General features: G+C 29.5%; 4 protein-coding genes across 4 annotated transcripts; 3 read left to right on the top strand and 1 right to left on the bottom strand.

Annotated features, from left to right (window-relative positions):
- Positions 1–733: 733 nt before the first annotated feature.
- Positions 734–4,202, bottom strand: LOC117228962 (coiled-coil domain-containing protein 6). The gene is made up of 6 exons (XM_033485077.2): positions 3,752–4,202; positions 2,421–2,961; positions 2,127–2,262; positions 1,931–2,058; positions 1,757–1,851; positions 734–1,484 (listed from the first exon to the last, which is right to left on the bottom strand). The coding sequence occupies exons 1-6, from the start codon at positions 3,971–3,973 to the stop codon at positions 1,332–1,334; spliced, it is 1,275 nt and encodes a 424-aa protein (XP_033340968.1). The 5' UTR covers positions 3,974–4,202; the 3' UTR covers positions 734–1,331.
- A 1,341-nt stretch (positions 4,203–5,543) lies between these two features.
- LOC117228964 (nuclear nucleic acid-binding protein C1D) lies at positions 5,544–6,450 on the top strand. The gene is made up of 2 exons (XM_033485079.2): positions 5,544–5,916; positions 6,026–6,450. The coding sequence occupies exons 1-2, from the start codon at positions 5,703–5,705 to the stop codon at positions 6,244–6,246; spliced, it is 435 nt and encodes a 144-aa protein (XP_033340970.1). The 5' UTR covers positions 5,544–5,702; the 3' UTR covers positions 6,247–6,450.
- A 152-nt stretch (positions 6,451–6,602) lies between these two features.
- Positions 6,603–7,522, top strand: LOC117228963 (uncharacterized). Its single transcript, XM_033485078.2, has 2 exons — positions 6,603–6,825; positions 6,964–7,522. Exons 1-2 carry the CDS (start codon positions 6,722–6,724, stop codon positions 7,382–7,384), a joined length of 525 nt encoding a protein of 174 aa, XP_033340969.2. The 5' UTR covers positions 6,603–6,721; the 3' UTR covers positions 7,385–7,522.
- A 2,761-nt stretch (positions 7,523–10,283) lies between these two features.
- Papss (3'-phosphoadenosine 5'-phosphosulfate synthase) lies at positions 10,284–14,151 on the top strand. Its single transcript, XM_033485080.2, has 6 exons — positions 10,284–11,413; positions 11,606–12,409; positions 12,531–12,965; positions 13,042–13,251; positions 13,335–13,617; positions 13,739–14,151. Exons 1-6 carry the CDS (start codon positions 11,369–11,371, stop codon positions 13,831–13,833), a joined length of 1,872 nt encoding a protein of 623 aa, XP_033340971.2. The 5' UTR covers positions 10,284–11,368; the 3' UTR covers positions 13,834–14,151.
- Positions 14,152–14,478: the final 327 nt, after the last annotated feature.

Genomic DNA, 14,478 nt, shown 5'->3' with positions numbered 1-14,478 from the left:
GAGAATTACAATTTTAAAAGTAGTTTTGAGCACCAATAGCGAATGATAACGTTCAAATTATTATAAAGTACAGATCAAGATCTTTATCATTATGATTTACTTTATCACATTTATATATAAATATCGGCCAAACATACTTTGTACATGACATTTGTTACAAAACGGCGTATATAAAGACAATCAATAATGTGACGGATTTTACTTCTAAATCTTTTTTTAATTTCCTTTTAAACAAAACATTTGTTATTATTCAATTGTTGACACTTATAACACTGTTAATACGTTAATGTCAAATTTTTTTTTAAATAGTTCTATTCCTTGTATGATCAGTACGTCAACACATAAATGCTACAATGTCATGTAAAAACTTTGTTGACTTTAATGTTAGTTAAGTTGAACTCAAACATAGGGTACAAATACTTATCTATATTAATAGTCACGTTATGTGATTGTATACAAAATATTAAACTAATAGCGATTGAAATAGTAAATAATAGCTGGTTAAAGATTGGTTAATATTCGGAAATTTCTATTTTTTTGACACTATTAATGTTTTTAGTCACAATTGCATATTTATTTTGATGGTATATTACTTTTTTAAATATGTTCTCGCTCTTCTACTTTCATTATAAATTTTATTCACGTGAAATTGTAATAATTCAACAAGGGAGCGTAGCATTAATAATAAGGATAATAATAATAATGTATGTGTAACGATTAAAATGCGAAACAATTAAAATATAGAAAAATGAAATTACTCTTTATATCATTTCATGCATACATACAAAGAATAACATAAAATTGGAAAATTATTGACATTTAAGCAAGTTACATAGTAACTGTTATACAAATATTTTGTCTTACCATCTAAGTAATTAAATTAAGAAATATATTTCTGTCCTCACTGTATCAAACACCGTAAAGAAATTGAATTAGACTACCCATGATTAATAATAAAACATATTGGAAATTAGAAGAGCGAGACTAATGAATCTCTCCCTTCTTACAACTTTTACTGTATTAAGCTATTTTGAAGCAGATCAGAAATTTATAGATTTATTATTTAGTTTTTGTTGTTGTAAATACTGTTTTTCATCATGTTATTATGAGAAATACCTAAGCGATTTGATACGATATAAAGAAAAGTTTGTTTAAATAATGTATGTAAAACAATTAAAGTGTAAAACAATTAAAATATTGGAAAGTGAAATGTTCCTCTTTCTAAGATAATTTTCATGTATGTTATACAATCACATAGTACAAATGCAACAAAAGAAGTATTGTATATGAATACATGATGAAATATTCATTATCAGAAATATTCAACTGACTTATGTTTTAGCGATATCCATAGGTGATCCGCCAGCTGTATTTGTAGCCGTATTAGCAATTGGTGGACCACCAGGACTTACAATAGTTGGAGGAATTGCGGGTTTAACAAATCTGTCTGACGTGCGTCTATTGGATGGCGTTACCACATGGCCCTGTGTAGGTAGTACAAAATATTGAAATATTAGATATACATTTCAAAAGTTTTTAAAGTATTAACTTATAAGTTTCTGATTTAAATGAATTCAATTATAAGTACAATGTATGTTTAAATTTCTATCCAGAATTTAATATATAGGTCTAAATTTTGTGTAAAAGCTTTTAATAGTTTCTAAATTTTATAAATAACTCTTGTTTTCTCACTTTCATTAACTTGTGCTGCTTATTTGATTAAAACATTCAATTATTATAACAAAATACTACTTACCGTAGAAGGAGGTGATGAACTTGCAAATGGAATTGCAGTAGGTTGACCACAAGCATAACATCGATTTGTGTTAAATCCTTCTCTAGCTGATGAACCTGGAAGGAACAATATTATTAATAATTTTGAAGTCTGTATCTATATAGCACATAAAATAAAAAGCTTCATAATATTTACCTGGACTTAATGGTCTAGAGGAACTAGGTGAAGGATTGTACGGCACAGGGCTGGAAACAGTACGATTTCTTATATTTCCACCAGACATCACAATTTCATTATAGTGCCGTTCTTCTTCCATTTCCAAACTAATAAATAGATGAAGTTTGAAATCAAACTGAAACTGGTTTATTATATATATAGTTTATTAAGTTACCTTGACTCTGATTCTGAGAGATGTCTGCATAAAGCTTCGCGACGTTCTACCTCCAACTGTAACTTTCTCTGAAGTCTCAAGTTCTCTTCACGAATTTGTTTTTCTTCATTCACATATCGTTGCATCTTCTCTGTATCTAATGTAAATTATATATACGAATGTATTAAATAATGTCTAATGGGAATAATTACTAATTAGGAACTTAATAGAACATTCTGCAATAATGTGATACATTATATGTGTATCATAAAGAATGAAAATGTATGTCAAGAGACACAAAAATAAAATTCTTACGTTCTTGTTGTGAAATAAGTAATGTATGTCTCAATCTAGCCACTTCACTTCTTAAGGTTTGAATATGTGTACTTAAACTAGTAGCAGTATCACCATTATTAATTTCTCTTGGCGAAGTTGGATCTGATACAGGTTGATCTAATTTTATCTGAAGCATTCTCTTTTCTGCTTCTAGCTTATCCATTCGTTTCCATAATTTATTTACTAATGCTTCTTGTTCTTGCTCAAGAGTATTTTCAAGTTCAACCTTTTCTCTACGTAGTTGCTCTAAATTACTTTGTTTTGCAAGAGTTTCTGCTTCAAGTTTTTCTATCTTTCTCATTAGTTTGTTGACAAGACATTCCTGCTCTTGTTCTAAAGTCTGCTCCAGACGACATTTTTCTTGACGTAATTGATTCAATTTTCTTGACAAATCGTTAGTTAAACATTCTTCTTCTTGTTCATAATGATGAGCTAATGTTTCTTTCTCCTTTTTCAGTGCTTGTATTTTTTTCAGTAATGTATTACTTATAAATTCTTCTTCCTGTTCTGCTTTTGCTTGCTACAATATAATGATGACACATAAGTAAATAAATGTTTCTTATTGCATTTATTTTGTAAATTCACTTTTCTGTTACGGCTTATCTAAATTTATTAACACGCATGCGCTCGTGCGCATGCACGCACACACGTACACTCACACAAAGAAACAGAAACTTATATTAAAAACAATTCAACTTTTGTATTGCATGACTATAATATAAATATGTTACTTATATGAGTTATTTATCTTATTTTAATCGCAATATTTAATAATATTGAAGAAGTTTTTAGAAGCATTTAGTTTCTTTATTGAAAAAGATATTATAAAAAAAAACTAAAATACAATAAAAGAAAGATGCTATAAGAAATTAATCATTTCTTTCTTTGTAAATAATTTAGCAAATAAAAAAGCTCAAATAATGTAAAAGCAATTTATATTTGTATGTTAAATAACATTATGTAACATAGAATGTATAATAAAATAAACTTATATTTCAGAAACTCATTATTTATAAATATTACCCATTAAATATAATTATACAAGTATATTAACTTTTCAAATCTATGATGAAAATTATATGACATGACAAAATTTGCAAATTTGAAATTTGTAAATGTAGAAAATATAATTTGCAAATGTAAAAAATATTTTGTCAGAGTAGTTTTGCAGAATAATATTTACACTTTAGTGGCTATAGATTTGAACATTAAAATGTAAAAATGGTAACGAGTCTAGTGAAAAATAGAATATAAAATCGGTTGATATACCAATATCTGATGAACTTAGCAAACACAGTCAAGCAACTTACTATAATGACAGAGGCTTGACGAAGACCACGATTTTCTTCTTGCAACGCCTTTACTCTCAATTTATATGTCTCGAGTTCTACTTTGAGAACGCGATTATGTTGTTGCAACGACTCAATTCTTTTTTGAAGTTGTTCTCGAGTTACAGGGGACGGTGGCATCATTATTGGTCCTCCGTCGATCGAGCTGGAGTCGCTCTCAGATGCGCTATCACGGTCAGCCATTTTTCTCAGATGAAAATTTCTTTAAAAAAAACTCGCTATTCCTTCCTTCTCATCGCACACTCAAATAAAATCCCGTAATATATATTTTTCTTAAGATGCGAGTATGTACTTTTTCGTTAGAACTTCATTACTTTGTGGTAAAAAACCGTAATATCATAGCATTCTGCCGCACAACATGTGCTCTACTACGGAACGAATCAGCTGTTTGATTGTCCATGAATTACTTGGAAAGAAGATGTCAAAATATATGTACATATGTATGTACTAGCCCCAACTCATGCACGTTTTTCTTTCTCTCTAAGCAAGCACTTGTATCCCAACCATTTTACTGCGCTTCCAATCCGCAGTGAAGCCTGTCTTAACATGGAATCGTGAACCAATCAGAGCAAAACAATTTCTGTCCCAATCTTCGACTGCTTAGCAAGTTGTGGCCCAGATGACGCAGGTGTTGAAACTAGTACAATATATACATTATTGTCACTTTGACCAATAGCAAAGTATATGTACCCAGTATGTAGTATGTGCCCAGTCAGGAATCTTACATATACAGGATATTTGATAAGAGTTGAAAAAGAACTTAAAATAATTTAATATTAGTCGAAGATTAAGAATAAAAGAAATGCTATTTCAGCTTTGTTTTTGTTCTTAACAACTAAAGATCTTTCTGATCCGCCAATGGTAGCATGGTCAGATTGAGAAGAATGCGCACAATGACTGCAGTGACATATTGTGCGAAAGATGAAACACCAAGCTGGTTTACGCGCTGTTATTGGTCGACTTTAATAACTAAAAAATAAAGCCGAAATCACAATATTTTACTCTTTATTTTCATTTTATATCGTCATCCTGTATTGTTATGAAGAACCATTTTTTAAATTTTCTTCCGCATGTTGCCAAACTGTACTACATACACAATGCTGACCTACGCATTGTCACATGACGATCTGTATTGAAATAATCCAATAAAATAAGGTTTTGATTTAAAGAATTTCTGTTTCTTTTTTATAAAGTATTTATTATAAGACATACATATGAATGTTTGAGCTGAATTCATATTGTAAATTTTTGTCTGCATGTATTATTATTTTATTCAAAAAAGAATATAGAACTATTTTACTCTGATACACGGTTCGTACGGGTGTCACGTGGTTTGTTTGCGAATAAAGATAAATAAGTAACAAGTTAGAATTTTTACGAGTAACGATAACAACAAACAATAAAGAGAATTTATTCTATATTAATAACAAGGTTCAACATGGAATCGAGGTTATGAGGCACAGTGTTTATGATCTGAGAGTAAGGCAACAAATGAATAGTAACCCAAGCTCTCAGGCATCTGAGCGTTCTTGGAACGCGACGTTAAAGTGGCGTGAAAACGAACCTTAAAAAGAATGTCCCTAGATTTTAAACGGTTCCCCGTTATTTTGTTAATTTGAAAAAGATACATACATATATTTGCAGATATTTCAAGCGAATGAACATCTATGTAATAATTACTACATTTTTTCATTAAGAAATATTCTAATAAAAAAATCTTGAATCGAAAAGAAATTCTCTATGACTTCAAATGTAATTTGTGTTCAACATCTAGGTTCTGAATAACATTGTGGAGTCGTTTCAATTTTGTAACGCGATTTTTGTACGAGGTTATTTATGCTCACAAAATCGTGTTGATTAACGTACATTGTAATTTTTCTATTTGTGTCAAAGCTAAAACCTTGAAATAAGCATGGATTTAGATTTTGGAGAACTGTCACATGACACAGAACTTATTGCAAAAGTAAAACAATTTCGTGAAGCAACATTCAAACTTGAAGACATGATTAACGTCGTTACGAATTCAGAAACATATGAGAAGCTTTCCAATTCTGATAAAATTAAATATAATCTATTAATGTCTTACAGTTTGAACAGTATGTTTTGGATGTACTTACGAGCAGAAGGTAAGAATTGAATGTGATAAATAGAGAATGATTTTTATATCGCTTCCATGTGTGTTTAATTATTAACTGCTATTTAAATATTTATATACATAATTTAATTATTACTTAGGAATTGACCCAGCAAAGCATAAAATAAAATCAGAAAATGATCGTTTAAAGAAAGCTATGATGCGTGCAAAACAAATCGAAGAAAGGAATACTCTTATGCCACGTATAAACAAAGATGTTGCACAGAGATTTGTCAGAAATGGATTATTTGACGTGAAAAACAATAAACGAAAATTCAATCAAATTGAAGAAAACGACGGATCAAACTCTTCCAAAACATGATCCAAATAATAAGTTAAATGTTCTAAAGATGATGTACAATGTACAAATGTGTGCGTGTGTGTGCGTGTGTATGGTTACGAATGTTGTATGAAGTAGTGTTTGCTATTAATACATACAAAGAATTGATAATTAATTGTTCTTATTACAATGTAAAAAAAATAGCAAACAACAAAAATAAATAAACTCTAAATTATTGTTTTTGAATCAGATTTGTTTCATCTAAATTCTTAAGCAAAAGAAAATTTAAATGCAATGCAATAAAATGACAAACTATAGTAAGTGATTTGAAAGTGTATAATATTTGTGACCTCTGGGATATTTTTTTGCATTTGTTTACTTTTGCTTTGGAGTCCTCCATGATTTCACAGTCTATTGAAACAGTTAGTATCATACACATTGTATTTTCAAGTGTTTCAATTATTTTACGTTCATATATATACGTTTATTTAAATATTTGTTTTATTTAAATAAAACAATGGAAGCTAAAAGTAATATTAAAATAAAAGAAAATTCTGAAGCAATGCCAAATACTATTTGCTCTTCAAAATCAGAAGAACATTCTTGTGAAACAATGGAATGGTAAGTTTAATTATACATGTCTAGCTTATAAAAGATTTGCTTTCAACTGCAATGAACGAATATTTTTAAATAGATCAACATAAAACTTTGATCTTAAACAATATGTTTAATTTGAATAAAACATATACCTCTTTGTAGGATGAACAAGTATTTAAAAGATTTAAAAATACAAGAGAATGTAGGATCTAAAGGAAAACAAGGAGAATGTCTTGCAGGAAATATTACTAATATTATTAAGAAACTCAATGTGGTTCTTGTGAAACCATACTCTTCAGATATTCTTCTGTACATTGGAACCCCATTATTTTTAAATTGTTCAGATTCGCAAAACTGTGAAACAAAATATATATTTTTGGGTGGTATTGATGATATATTTGGATCAATTGAAGAACCTATGTATGCCATAAACATAAAGTGTGATCTGTATAATAATTTGAATATTAATGCCGAATTATACTATTTTCCGGATAATCCAAATACTTACTCTTTGCATATTGAATATACAATTGATAAGTCTTCGGATAAAAAGAAATACCGACTTAGAAAGAAAAGTTTATGAAAATTTCGTCTAATATCTTTTTTATTAATTAATAAAATGTTAAAACTTTTATTTTTTATTACAAATTTTATAATTTGTATATCAATATGTAATATGTTATTGTTTAATAATAATAAATGACTGTTACATACAAAAATATTTGACTACTTTGTTTTAATTTTTTTTTTGCAAGATGGGTTACAATAAATATGTATATACATATATATGAGTATGTATGGAGTGTAATTTAACAATATCTAGATGCTGGCAAGTTGTAAGTATGTAAAATAATATAAATACATACACAATTCTCTGTTTTTATATAACGCATGCTAAGAAAAAATATACAATTTGATTATTTTATAATACAATTTATTTTTCCTATCATAAAGTTTCATATAACAAATGAAGATATTTGTACATATTGTAAGAAAATCTAAACATCGAAAGCATTTAGAGCCTTTTTTTTAAAATAATGTTTATTTCTTGAAACTTGTTACAGATCTTTGGTTTTATTGCAGCGAGAAATAACATAATAAAAATAATTCAACAATAGATATTTTCTATACTCTAAGCTACTTACTATGTCTATAAAAATATAAAAAAATAAAAAATGGTTATATCTTAACTTAGATTCAACAGGACTAATAAGCACTAATAAATATTTGTACAAGTGGTATAAAAAATAGTCAGTAAAAAAGTCATCACTGTATGAATATGGTTATCACAATTTCATCCTTATTTACTAATTACTTACAAATTAAAGATATACTTGCACCATATACATGATGCCTGTGGGGTGATTTTTATCACATACTTTTAGGGTCATGTATGTTTAGTCCTCCTATCTATTATTCTTTTTTGTGTTTTTTTTTACTTTTGAGCTCTGTTATGATGTTTTGTTTTGCTAACCACCAATATTTTTCTGTGTCAAATTTATGGAAATCTTCATAGTCTTTTTTGAAGTTTGTTTTTGTATATAATGTTTTTAAGATTTATTGTGTAATTATTTTGTTCTATTGTTATTCTCTTATCTGCTTTATTTCTTTTCCAGTGGTATATTAAAGGAATATTGTTTTCATTTTGTATTATTCCAATTTTATCAAAGTGTTAAAACACTTGTAGAGTTTTATATACCTTGTTTTGTTTTTTATTTAAAACATCAGTAACTTTTGGAAATTTTGATGATGAAATTATCAATTCTGTTAATGTTAGCCTATTGCAATATTTACAGCAATATTCGTAGTTTGATAAAGGTTTAGGCATACTCTTAGACCTTTGTGCTCTAATACCCTACATTTTTCAATTACAGATGCCCCGTGTTCCATCATATCGGTGCCGCATAAGTTATTATTGGTCTTATTAGTAATAAATATATGATTATTTTTGCACTGCTTGTTGTGGAATATGTTACTGTGTGCTCTGAATGCCATGAATGCTTTTTCTGATTATATTGTGTGGTGTGTGTTTCCTCTTAGAAGGTAATCAATGTGATATCCCAAATATTTTGGTATAATATAAAATTATATTAGTATATATTTATATGAAAGCTTTTAATTCCTTCTGTATTAGTTTTTGAAAGGTGCTGTAGTGTTTTTCTAAAAAGTATTGTTTCACATTTATTTAGGTTTAGTTTTAAATTCCAATTTATCAGCCAATGGTTAATTTTTTCAACTATATATTTGAATATTTATCAGCTGTGTATATAATTATATCACCTGCATATGCAAGTAATTCTGAGTTATTATTATTATTGATATTACATAAAGTCAATAAGGCACTGATATAAATTATGAATATTAATGGTGAATTTACTGTTTTGTTGTAAGCCTTCAGTGATGTTAAATGTGAGATTTGATATATTAATACCGTCCCATGTTTAAATGTTTTGTTACATATCATGTCTTTGATAAGAAATAATAACCAGTTGGGGAATTATTTTTTGTCTAATTTATATAACAGACCGTCCAACCATATGGAACTAAAAGCTTTGATCATACCGCTTACAGTCAAAGCTAGGAGGCTAGAAGTTAATATCAAGATCGAGATAGAAAGCCTTCTATTTCAACTCCCAAAGTTAACCAAAATGATCCGAAGCGCCAAACTCACGCAAATACGGATCGTAACGCCAAGTTACCAAAAGTTGATTACTCAACCATCGACAGGGCTGAGATAGAAAATCTTCAAATCTTACATAACTCTGCGTCGAAGTCGATAGGTTCTTAGACCATATACAGGGTGTCCCAAAATATGTTACTTCTGGGAAATGAAGGGCTCCTGAGGTCATTTGAAGTAAATTTTTCCTTAGCGAAAAACACTGACCAATGAGAGGTGACCTTGGTTGGCGCAAGTGGTCGAAGCCCAATTCCGTTCGTTGGCTCGATTGCCTTGCGCCAGTTGAACTCATAAACAAAGCCGCGGATTGCATTTACGCTAAGGAAAAAGTTATGTACTTCAAACGACCTCAGGCATAACATAATTTTGAGACACCCTGTATAATTATAGACATGGCTTCAAATAATTTTCCCGATGCTAAGACAAATCATCTATATGACGTCACAGTGAACTTGATTTTGAAAGAGTAACCCACCGATATTCCAAACGTGTTGAACTGTTTTAATATTTGATAGAATATGCCAAAATGTTTAATTTTTAGAAATCATATTCAATTAATCACGTGTGAAATATGCATATTTTGAGAATTATAACGCCGCAGAATGTATTTAAAGTTTAATTTGATGTTGATACTGTTCAATCAGTAATTATTTTCTTATAATTTATTCTAGTTTAAAGGAGTAATAAAAACAATACGTAGATGTTTGGATGAAAACTATTTATTTTTATTTACTGATTCGCAAATAAAATTGCTCTAGTAAACTGATGTCTTATTCTATTTTGAGGTTTTCTTCTGTTCTCATTCTATTTTATAGAAAGGATTCGGAAAGAATAGAGTTGCTGTGCGTATGTATAGTCTAAGGTTTAGGAAAAAAATGGAGATCAGCGGAGCTCCACGCCCGCGCCCGCGCCTTATGCTTAACGGTGACGCTAAGCGCGAACCGCAAACGAATTATTTGATCCACTATTGGATCCATCCACCACCGTGGATTGAAGCATTATGTACCACGGTATTACGGTGTTACACCGTGAGCATTACTTAGAAACGTAGATTGTGAACAACAAAGTTTTTTGAACTAGATAATTCGATCTTTTTCGAATTATTTATCTTTATTTTACGACTTTATAAAATAATTTTAAAATATCCTTACATAGTTTACTCTACTGATATTGTACAGCTAACTCGAGAGCAGCATCCGTGATTGTATACATATTGTTACGAATATTTGGTCGAGATTGTCGATGTCTGTTATGATATCGATACTTGAAATGTTCTTGGTGACACCAAGTTGGTGTAGGTTGCACGTTGCAGCGTCGTTTTGGTAATGACGTTGTAACAAGTAACAGGAGAACAACGGGGAACAACAAACAACAGAACGGAGAGTCGGTTGATGGACTTCGTTAGGAGTGGATGTAACACGAATCCCTCCTCTCGAAATAAAGAATATAGGATTTGTTTATAATACGTCCTGATTATTTTAATTATGTCACAATTATGTGCAACAATATTATGATCGGTGTGCCGTCTGTGACGCGCTAGTGCAAATCTATACATACCTATGTACATATATAATGTATCTATACACATGTAAAAATCGTTCGTAGAGTACCGTTACCGCGTGTTACATAGCCACATCTACATATTTCACTGGTGTGGATTGTTGACATAATATAATTTATTATCATGGTTTTTAATATTTTTTCTTCATTTCGATCGTTTAAAGTTATGTGTATGTCATAACACATTTCATGTACATATGTTTTTTGACGTTTACAAGCTAATTATATATTCCTCAAATACCAGAAATAATAAGTTTTGATCTCGTTCGAACATTTCCACGTACACAGAAGTGTATATGCAATATAGTTGGTTGAAGTTATAGCACAATTATGTCAAACGAAATTATTAAAGGTCCAAGAAAACGAATAATGACGGTACGAATTAATGAACAAATATTTCCTACTGATTTTCCATGGAATTAAATGTTATATTTATTAATATTATAGAAGTTATTAAAAAGTACATTATTTAATTAATAAATATATGAAGAACAAATTTGTTGCATTTATAATTCTCTAAGGAATTATTTGATAATTATAATAATATATTATAATAATTACTTGTAGACATGCAACAATGTATCGGAACAAGCACACCATGTTTCAAGAGCAAAACGTGGACAAGCAGTAGGAAGTGTGAGAGGTTTTCGTGGATGTACAGTTTGGCTAACAGGACTTTCTGGTGCAGGAAAAACTTCTATAGCTTTTCAAGTCGAAGCTATTTTAGTTAACCATGGGATTGCAGCTTATGGTCTAGATGGAGATAATGTAAGAAGTGGTTTAAACTGCAACCTTGGTTTCAGCAAAGAAGACAGAAAAGAAAATATAAGAAGAGTAGCAGAAGTAGCTAAACTGTTTGCAGACAGCAGTCAAATTTGTTTATGTAGTTTCGTGTCCCCATTTGAAGAAGATAGACAAATGGCTAGACAAATACATAAAATGTCGGATCTTCCATTTTTCGAAGTTTTTGTGGACACACCCCTCAATGTGTGTGAAGCTAGGGATACAAAAGGATTATACAAAAAGGCACGTCAAGGAATCATTAAAGGTTTCACTGGAATAGATCAAATGTACGAGAGACCAATAAATCCTGATTTGATAGTAACTACTGAAAATTGTAGCCCAGAAGAATCTGCTGCAACAGTCATTAATTTTTTGGAGAAACAATGTATTATTCCAGTACTTCAAAAATCCACAGTACTCATAAGAGAATTGTTCGTCCCAGAATCACGAATAGTATTTGTTGAAGCAGAAGCTTCTACACTTCAAAGTTTAGAAATTAGTAAAATAGATGTGCAATGGCTACAAGTTTTAGCTGAAGGTTGGGCTGCTCCTCTTACTGGTTTTATGAGAGAAAATCAATACCTCCAGGTATATATAAAATAGGTGGCTAAAATATTTAATAACATTATATGAAAATATTACAGAAGACTTAACTATATTATTATTATTATATCTATAAGAAGTTATATGAACTAAATAATATTTTCAGGTTCAACATTTAAAATGTCTTATAGAAGATAACAAGGAAATTAATCAATCTGTCCCAATAGTTCTTGCAATAAGCACAGAGGATAAGGAACGTTTGGATGGACATTCAGCTTTTACACTGAAATATGAAAATAAATCTCTTGGAATATTACGTAGGCCAGAATTCTATTTTCACAGAAAAGAAGAGAGATGTGGATGGCAATTTGGTACTAATAATCTGATCCACCCATATGTTAAAATGATTTATGAATCTGGAGATTGGTTGGTGGGTGGTGACATAGAGGTTTTCAAAAGAATTAGATGGCATGATGGATTGGATAAGTATAGGCTTACACCAAATGAAATTAGAGCGAGATGTAAACAAATGAAAGCTGATGCTGTGTTTGCATTTCAGCTTCGAAATCCTGTACATAATGGTCATGCATTATTAATGCAAGTATGTTGATTTATTAAGTTATTGTTTAGGGTATGTATTATAATAAATTGTTACATGTTTTATTTCATTCTTCTAGGACACAAAAAAACGTTTATTAGGTGAAAGAGGATTTAAGAATCCTGTATTACTTTTACATCCATTAGGTGGATGGACGAAAGATGATGATGTACCATTGCATACAAGAATTCTTCAGCATGAAGCTATATTTAGTGATGATGTATTAGATGCTAATTCTACAATATTAGCAATTTTTCCAAGTCCAATGATGTATGCTGGGCCAATCGAGGTGAAATCCTACTTGTAGTTATATAAATCATTTTATAAGTATTAAAGTAATAATACTTTTATCATCTTTTAATATGACATTAGGTACAATGGCATGCAAAAGCTAGAATGAATGCAGGCGCTAACTTTTATATTGTTGGAAGAGATCCAGCAGGTATACCACACCCTAATAAAAATTCAGTTCCTGATGGAAATCTTTATGATCCAACTCATGGAGCTCGAGTTCTTTCAATGGCTCGAGGTTTACAAAATTTAGAAGTAGTACCTTTCAAAATGGCAGCATATGATATAAAATATAAGAAAATGTCATATTTTGATCCAGCGCGAACGAAAGATTTCGAGTTTATATCAGGAACAAAAATGCGTGGTATGTTTACATACACATTAAACGAACAATGTACTCTTAACATTCTATCCACTATCAGTTTTCTAATAATTATATGAAAAAATTTGATATGAAAGTTATATAATACAGCACTCTTTTATAGGATTAGCAAAAGCAGGTGAAAATCCACCTGATGGATTTATGTCACCCAAAGCATGGCTTGTTTTGGCACAATATTATCAGAGTCTGGAAAAATGAAAAACATCTAGTAGAATGAGAGAAATATTAACTAATTTAATAAACATATTTGGGATAAAATTAATTTTACAATGTATTTCTTAATTTCTATTTCGTATAAATACAAAATCTAATTGTATTTTCCATACATATTTTATATGAATATACATAGCTTCAATATAGAATTTATTACTGCGTATACATTTGAGAAATGTATATTTTCTTATGATCTATAAATCATGTATGATTTTTATATATAGTCAACAAATTTCTAATATATACAGCAAAGATCTTGGAAATACTTTGTAGAGTATCAAATAAAAAAATCTGACATTCCAATTTCTTTTTATTGCCACAATAAAATACAGCTGTTTTACAGATGAAAACTTTAATATGACAAAATAAATAAAAATTAAAATATTAGATTGTGTTGAAATAGAAGGAAAATAAATGTTAAAATGTGTAACTTATCGTAGTTTGTTGTTAATGATAAATGTTTCTGTCATTTAAAATTTACATAATTATATAATATTCTAGAAATTATTTTAATAAGTAATAAATTCTTAAATGAAATGTATGTAAAAATTTTGAATTTTATAGAAATTAATTTGCAAATTCACGATTTTTATAAGTCTAGTATACATATACTTTTTTAAATTATTATTA

Source organism: Megalopta genalis, chromosome 12 (genome assembly GCF_051020955.1).
Source record: "Megalopta genalis isolate 19385.01 chromosome 12, iyMegGena1_principal, whole genome shotgun sequence".
Taxonomy (NCBI): domain Eukaryota; kingdom Metazoa; phylum Arthropoda; class Insecta; order Hymenoptera; family Halictidae; genus Megalopta; species Megalopta genalis.
This window is presented reverse-complemented; position numbering and strand designations above follow the sequence as displayed.

Coding starts and splice junctions, on each gene's coding strand:
- LOC117228963 (XM_033485078.2), top strand. CDS start 6,722: ATGGAAGCTAAAAGTAATATTAAAATAAAAGAAAATTCTGAAGCAATG. Junction 6,826..6,963: donor TCTTGTGAAACAATGGAATG/GTAAGTTTAATT, acceptor ACCTCTTTGTAG/GATGAACAAGTATTTAAAAG.
- LOC117228962 (XM_033485077.2), bottom strand. CDS start 3,973: ATGGCTGACCGTGATAGCGCATCTGAGAGCGACTCCAGCTCGATCGAC. Junction 2,962..3,751: donor GTCAAGCCTCTGTCATTATA/GTAAGTTGCTTG, acceptor ATTATATTGTAG/CAAGCAAAAGCAGAACAGGA. Junction 2,263..2,420: donor ACTTATTTCACAACAAGAAC/GTAAGAATTTTA, acceptor AATTTACATTAG/ATACAGAGAAGATGCAACGA.
- LOC117228964 (XM_033485079.2), top strand. CDS start 5,703: ATGGATTTAGATTTTGGAGAACTGTCACATGACACAGAACTTATTGCA. Junction 5,917..6,025: donor GATGTACTTACGAGCAGAAG/GTAAGAATTGAA, acceptor ATTATTACTTAG/GAATTGACCCAGCAAAGCAT.
- Papss (XM_033485080.2), top strand. CDS start 11,369: ATGTCAAACGAAATTATTAAAGGTCCAAGAAAACGAATAATGACG. Junction 11,414..11,605: donor CAAGAAAACGAATAATGACG/GTACGAATTAAT, acceptor AATTACTTGTAG/ACATGCAACAATGTATCGGA. Junction 13,618..13,738: donor ATCAGGAACAAAAATGCGTG/GTATGTTTACAT, acceptor ACTCTTTTATAG/GATTAGCAAAAGCAGGTGAA.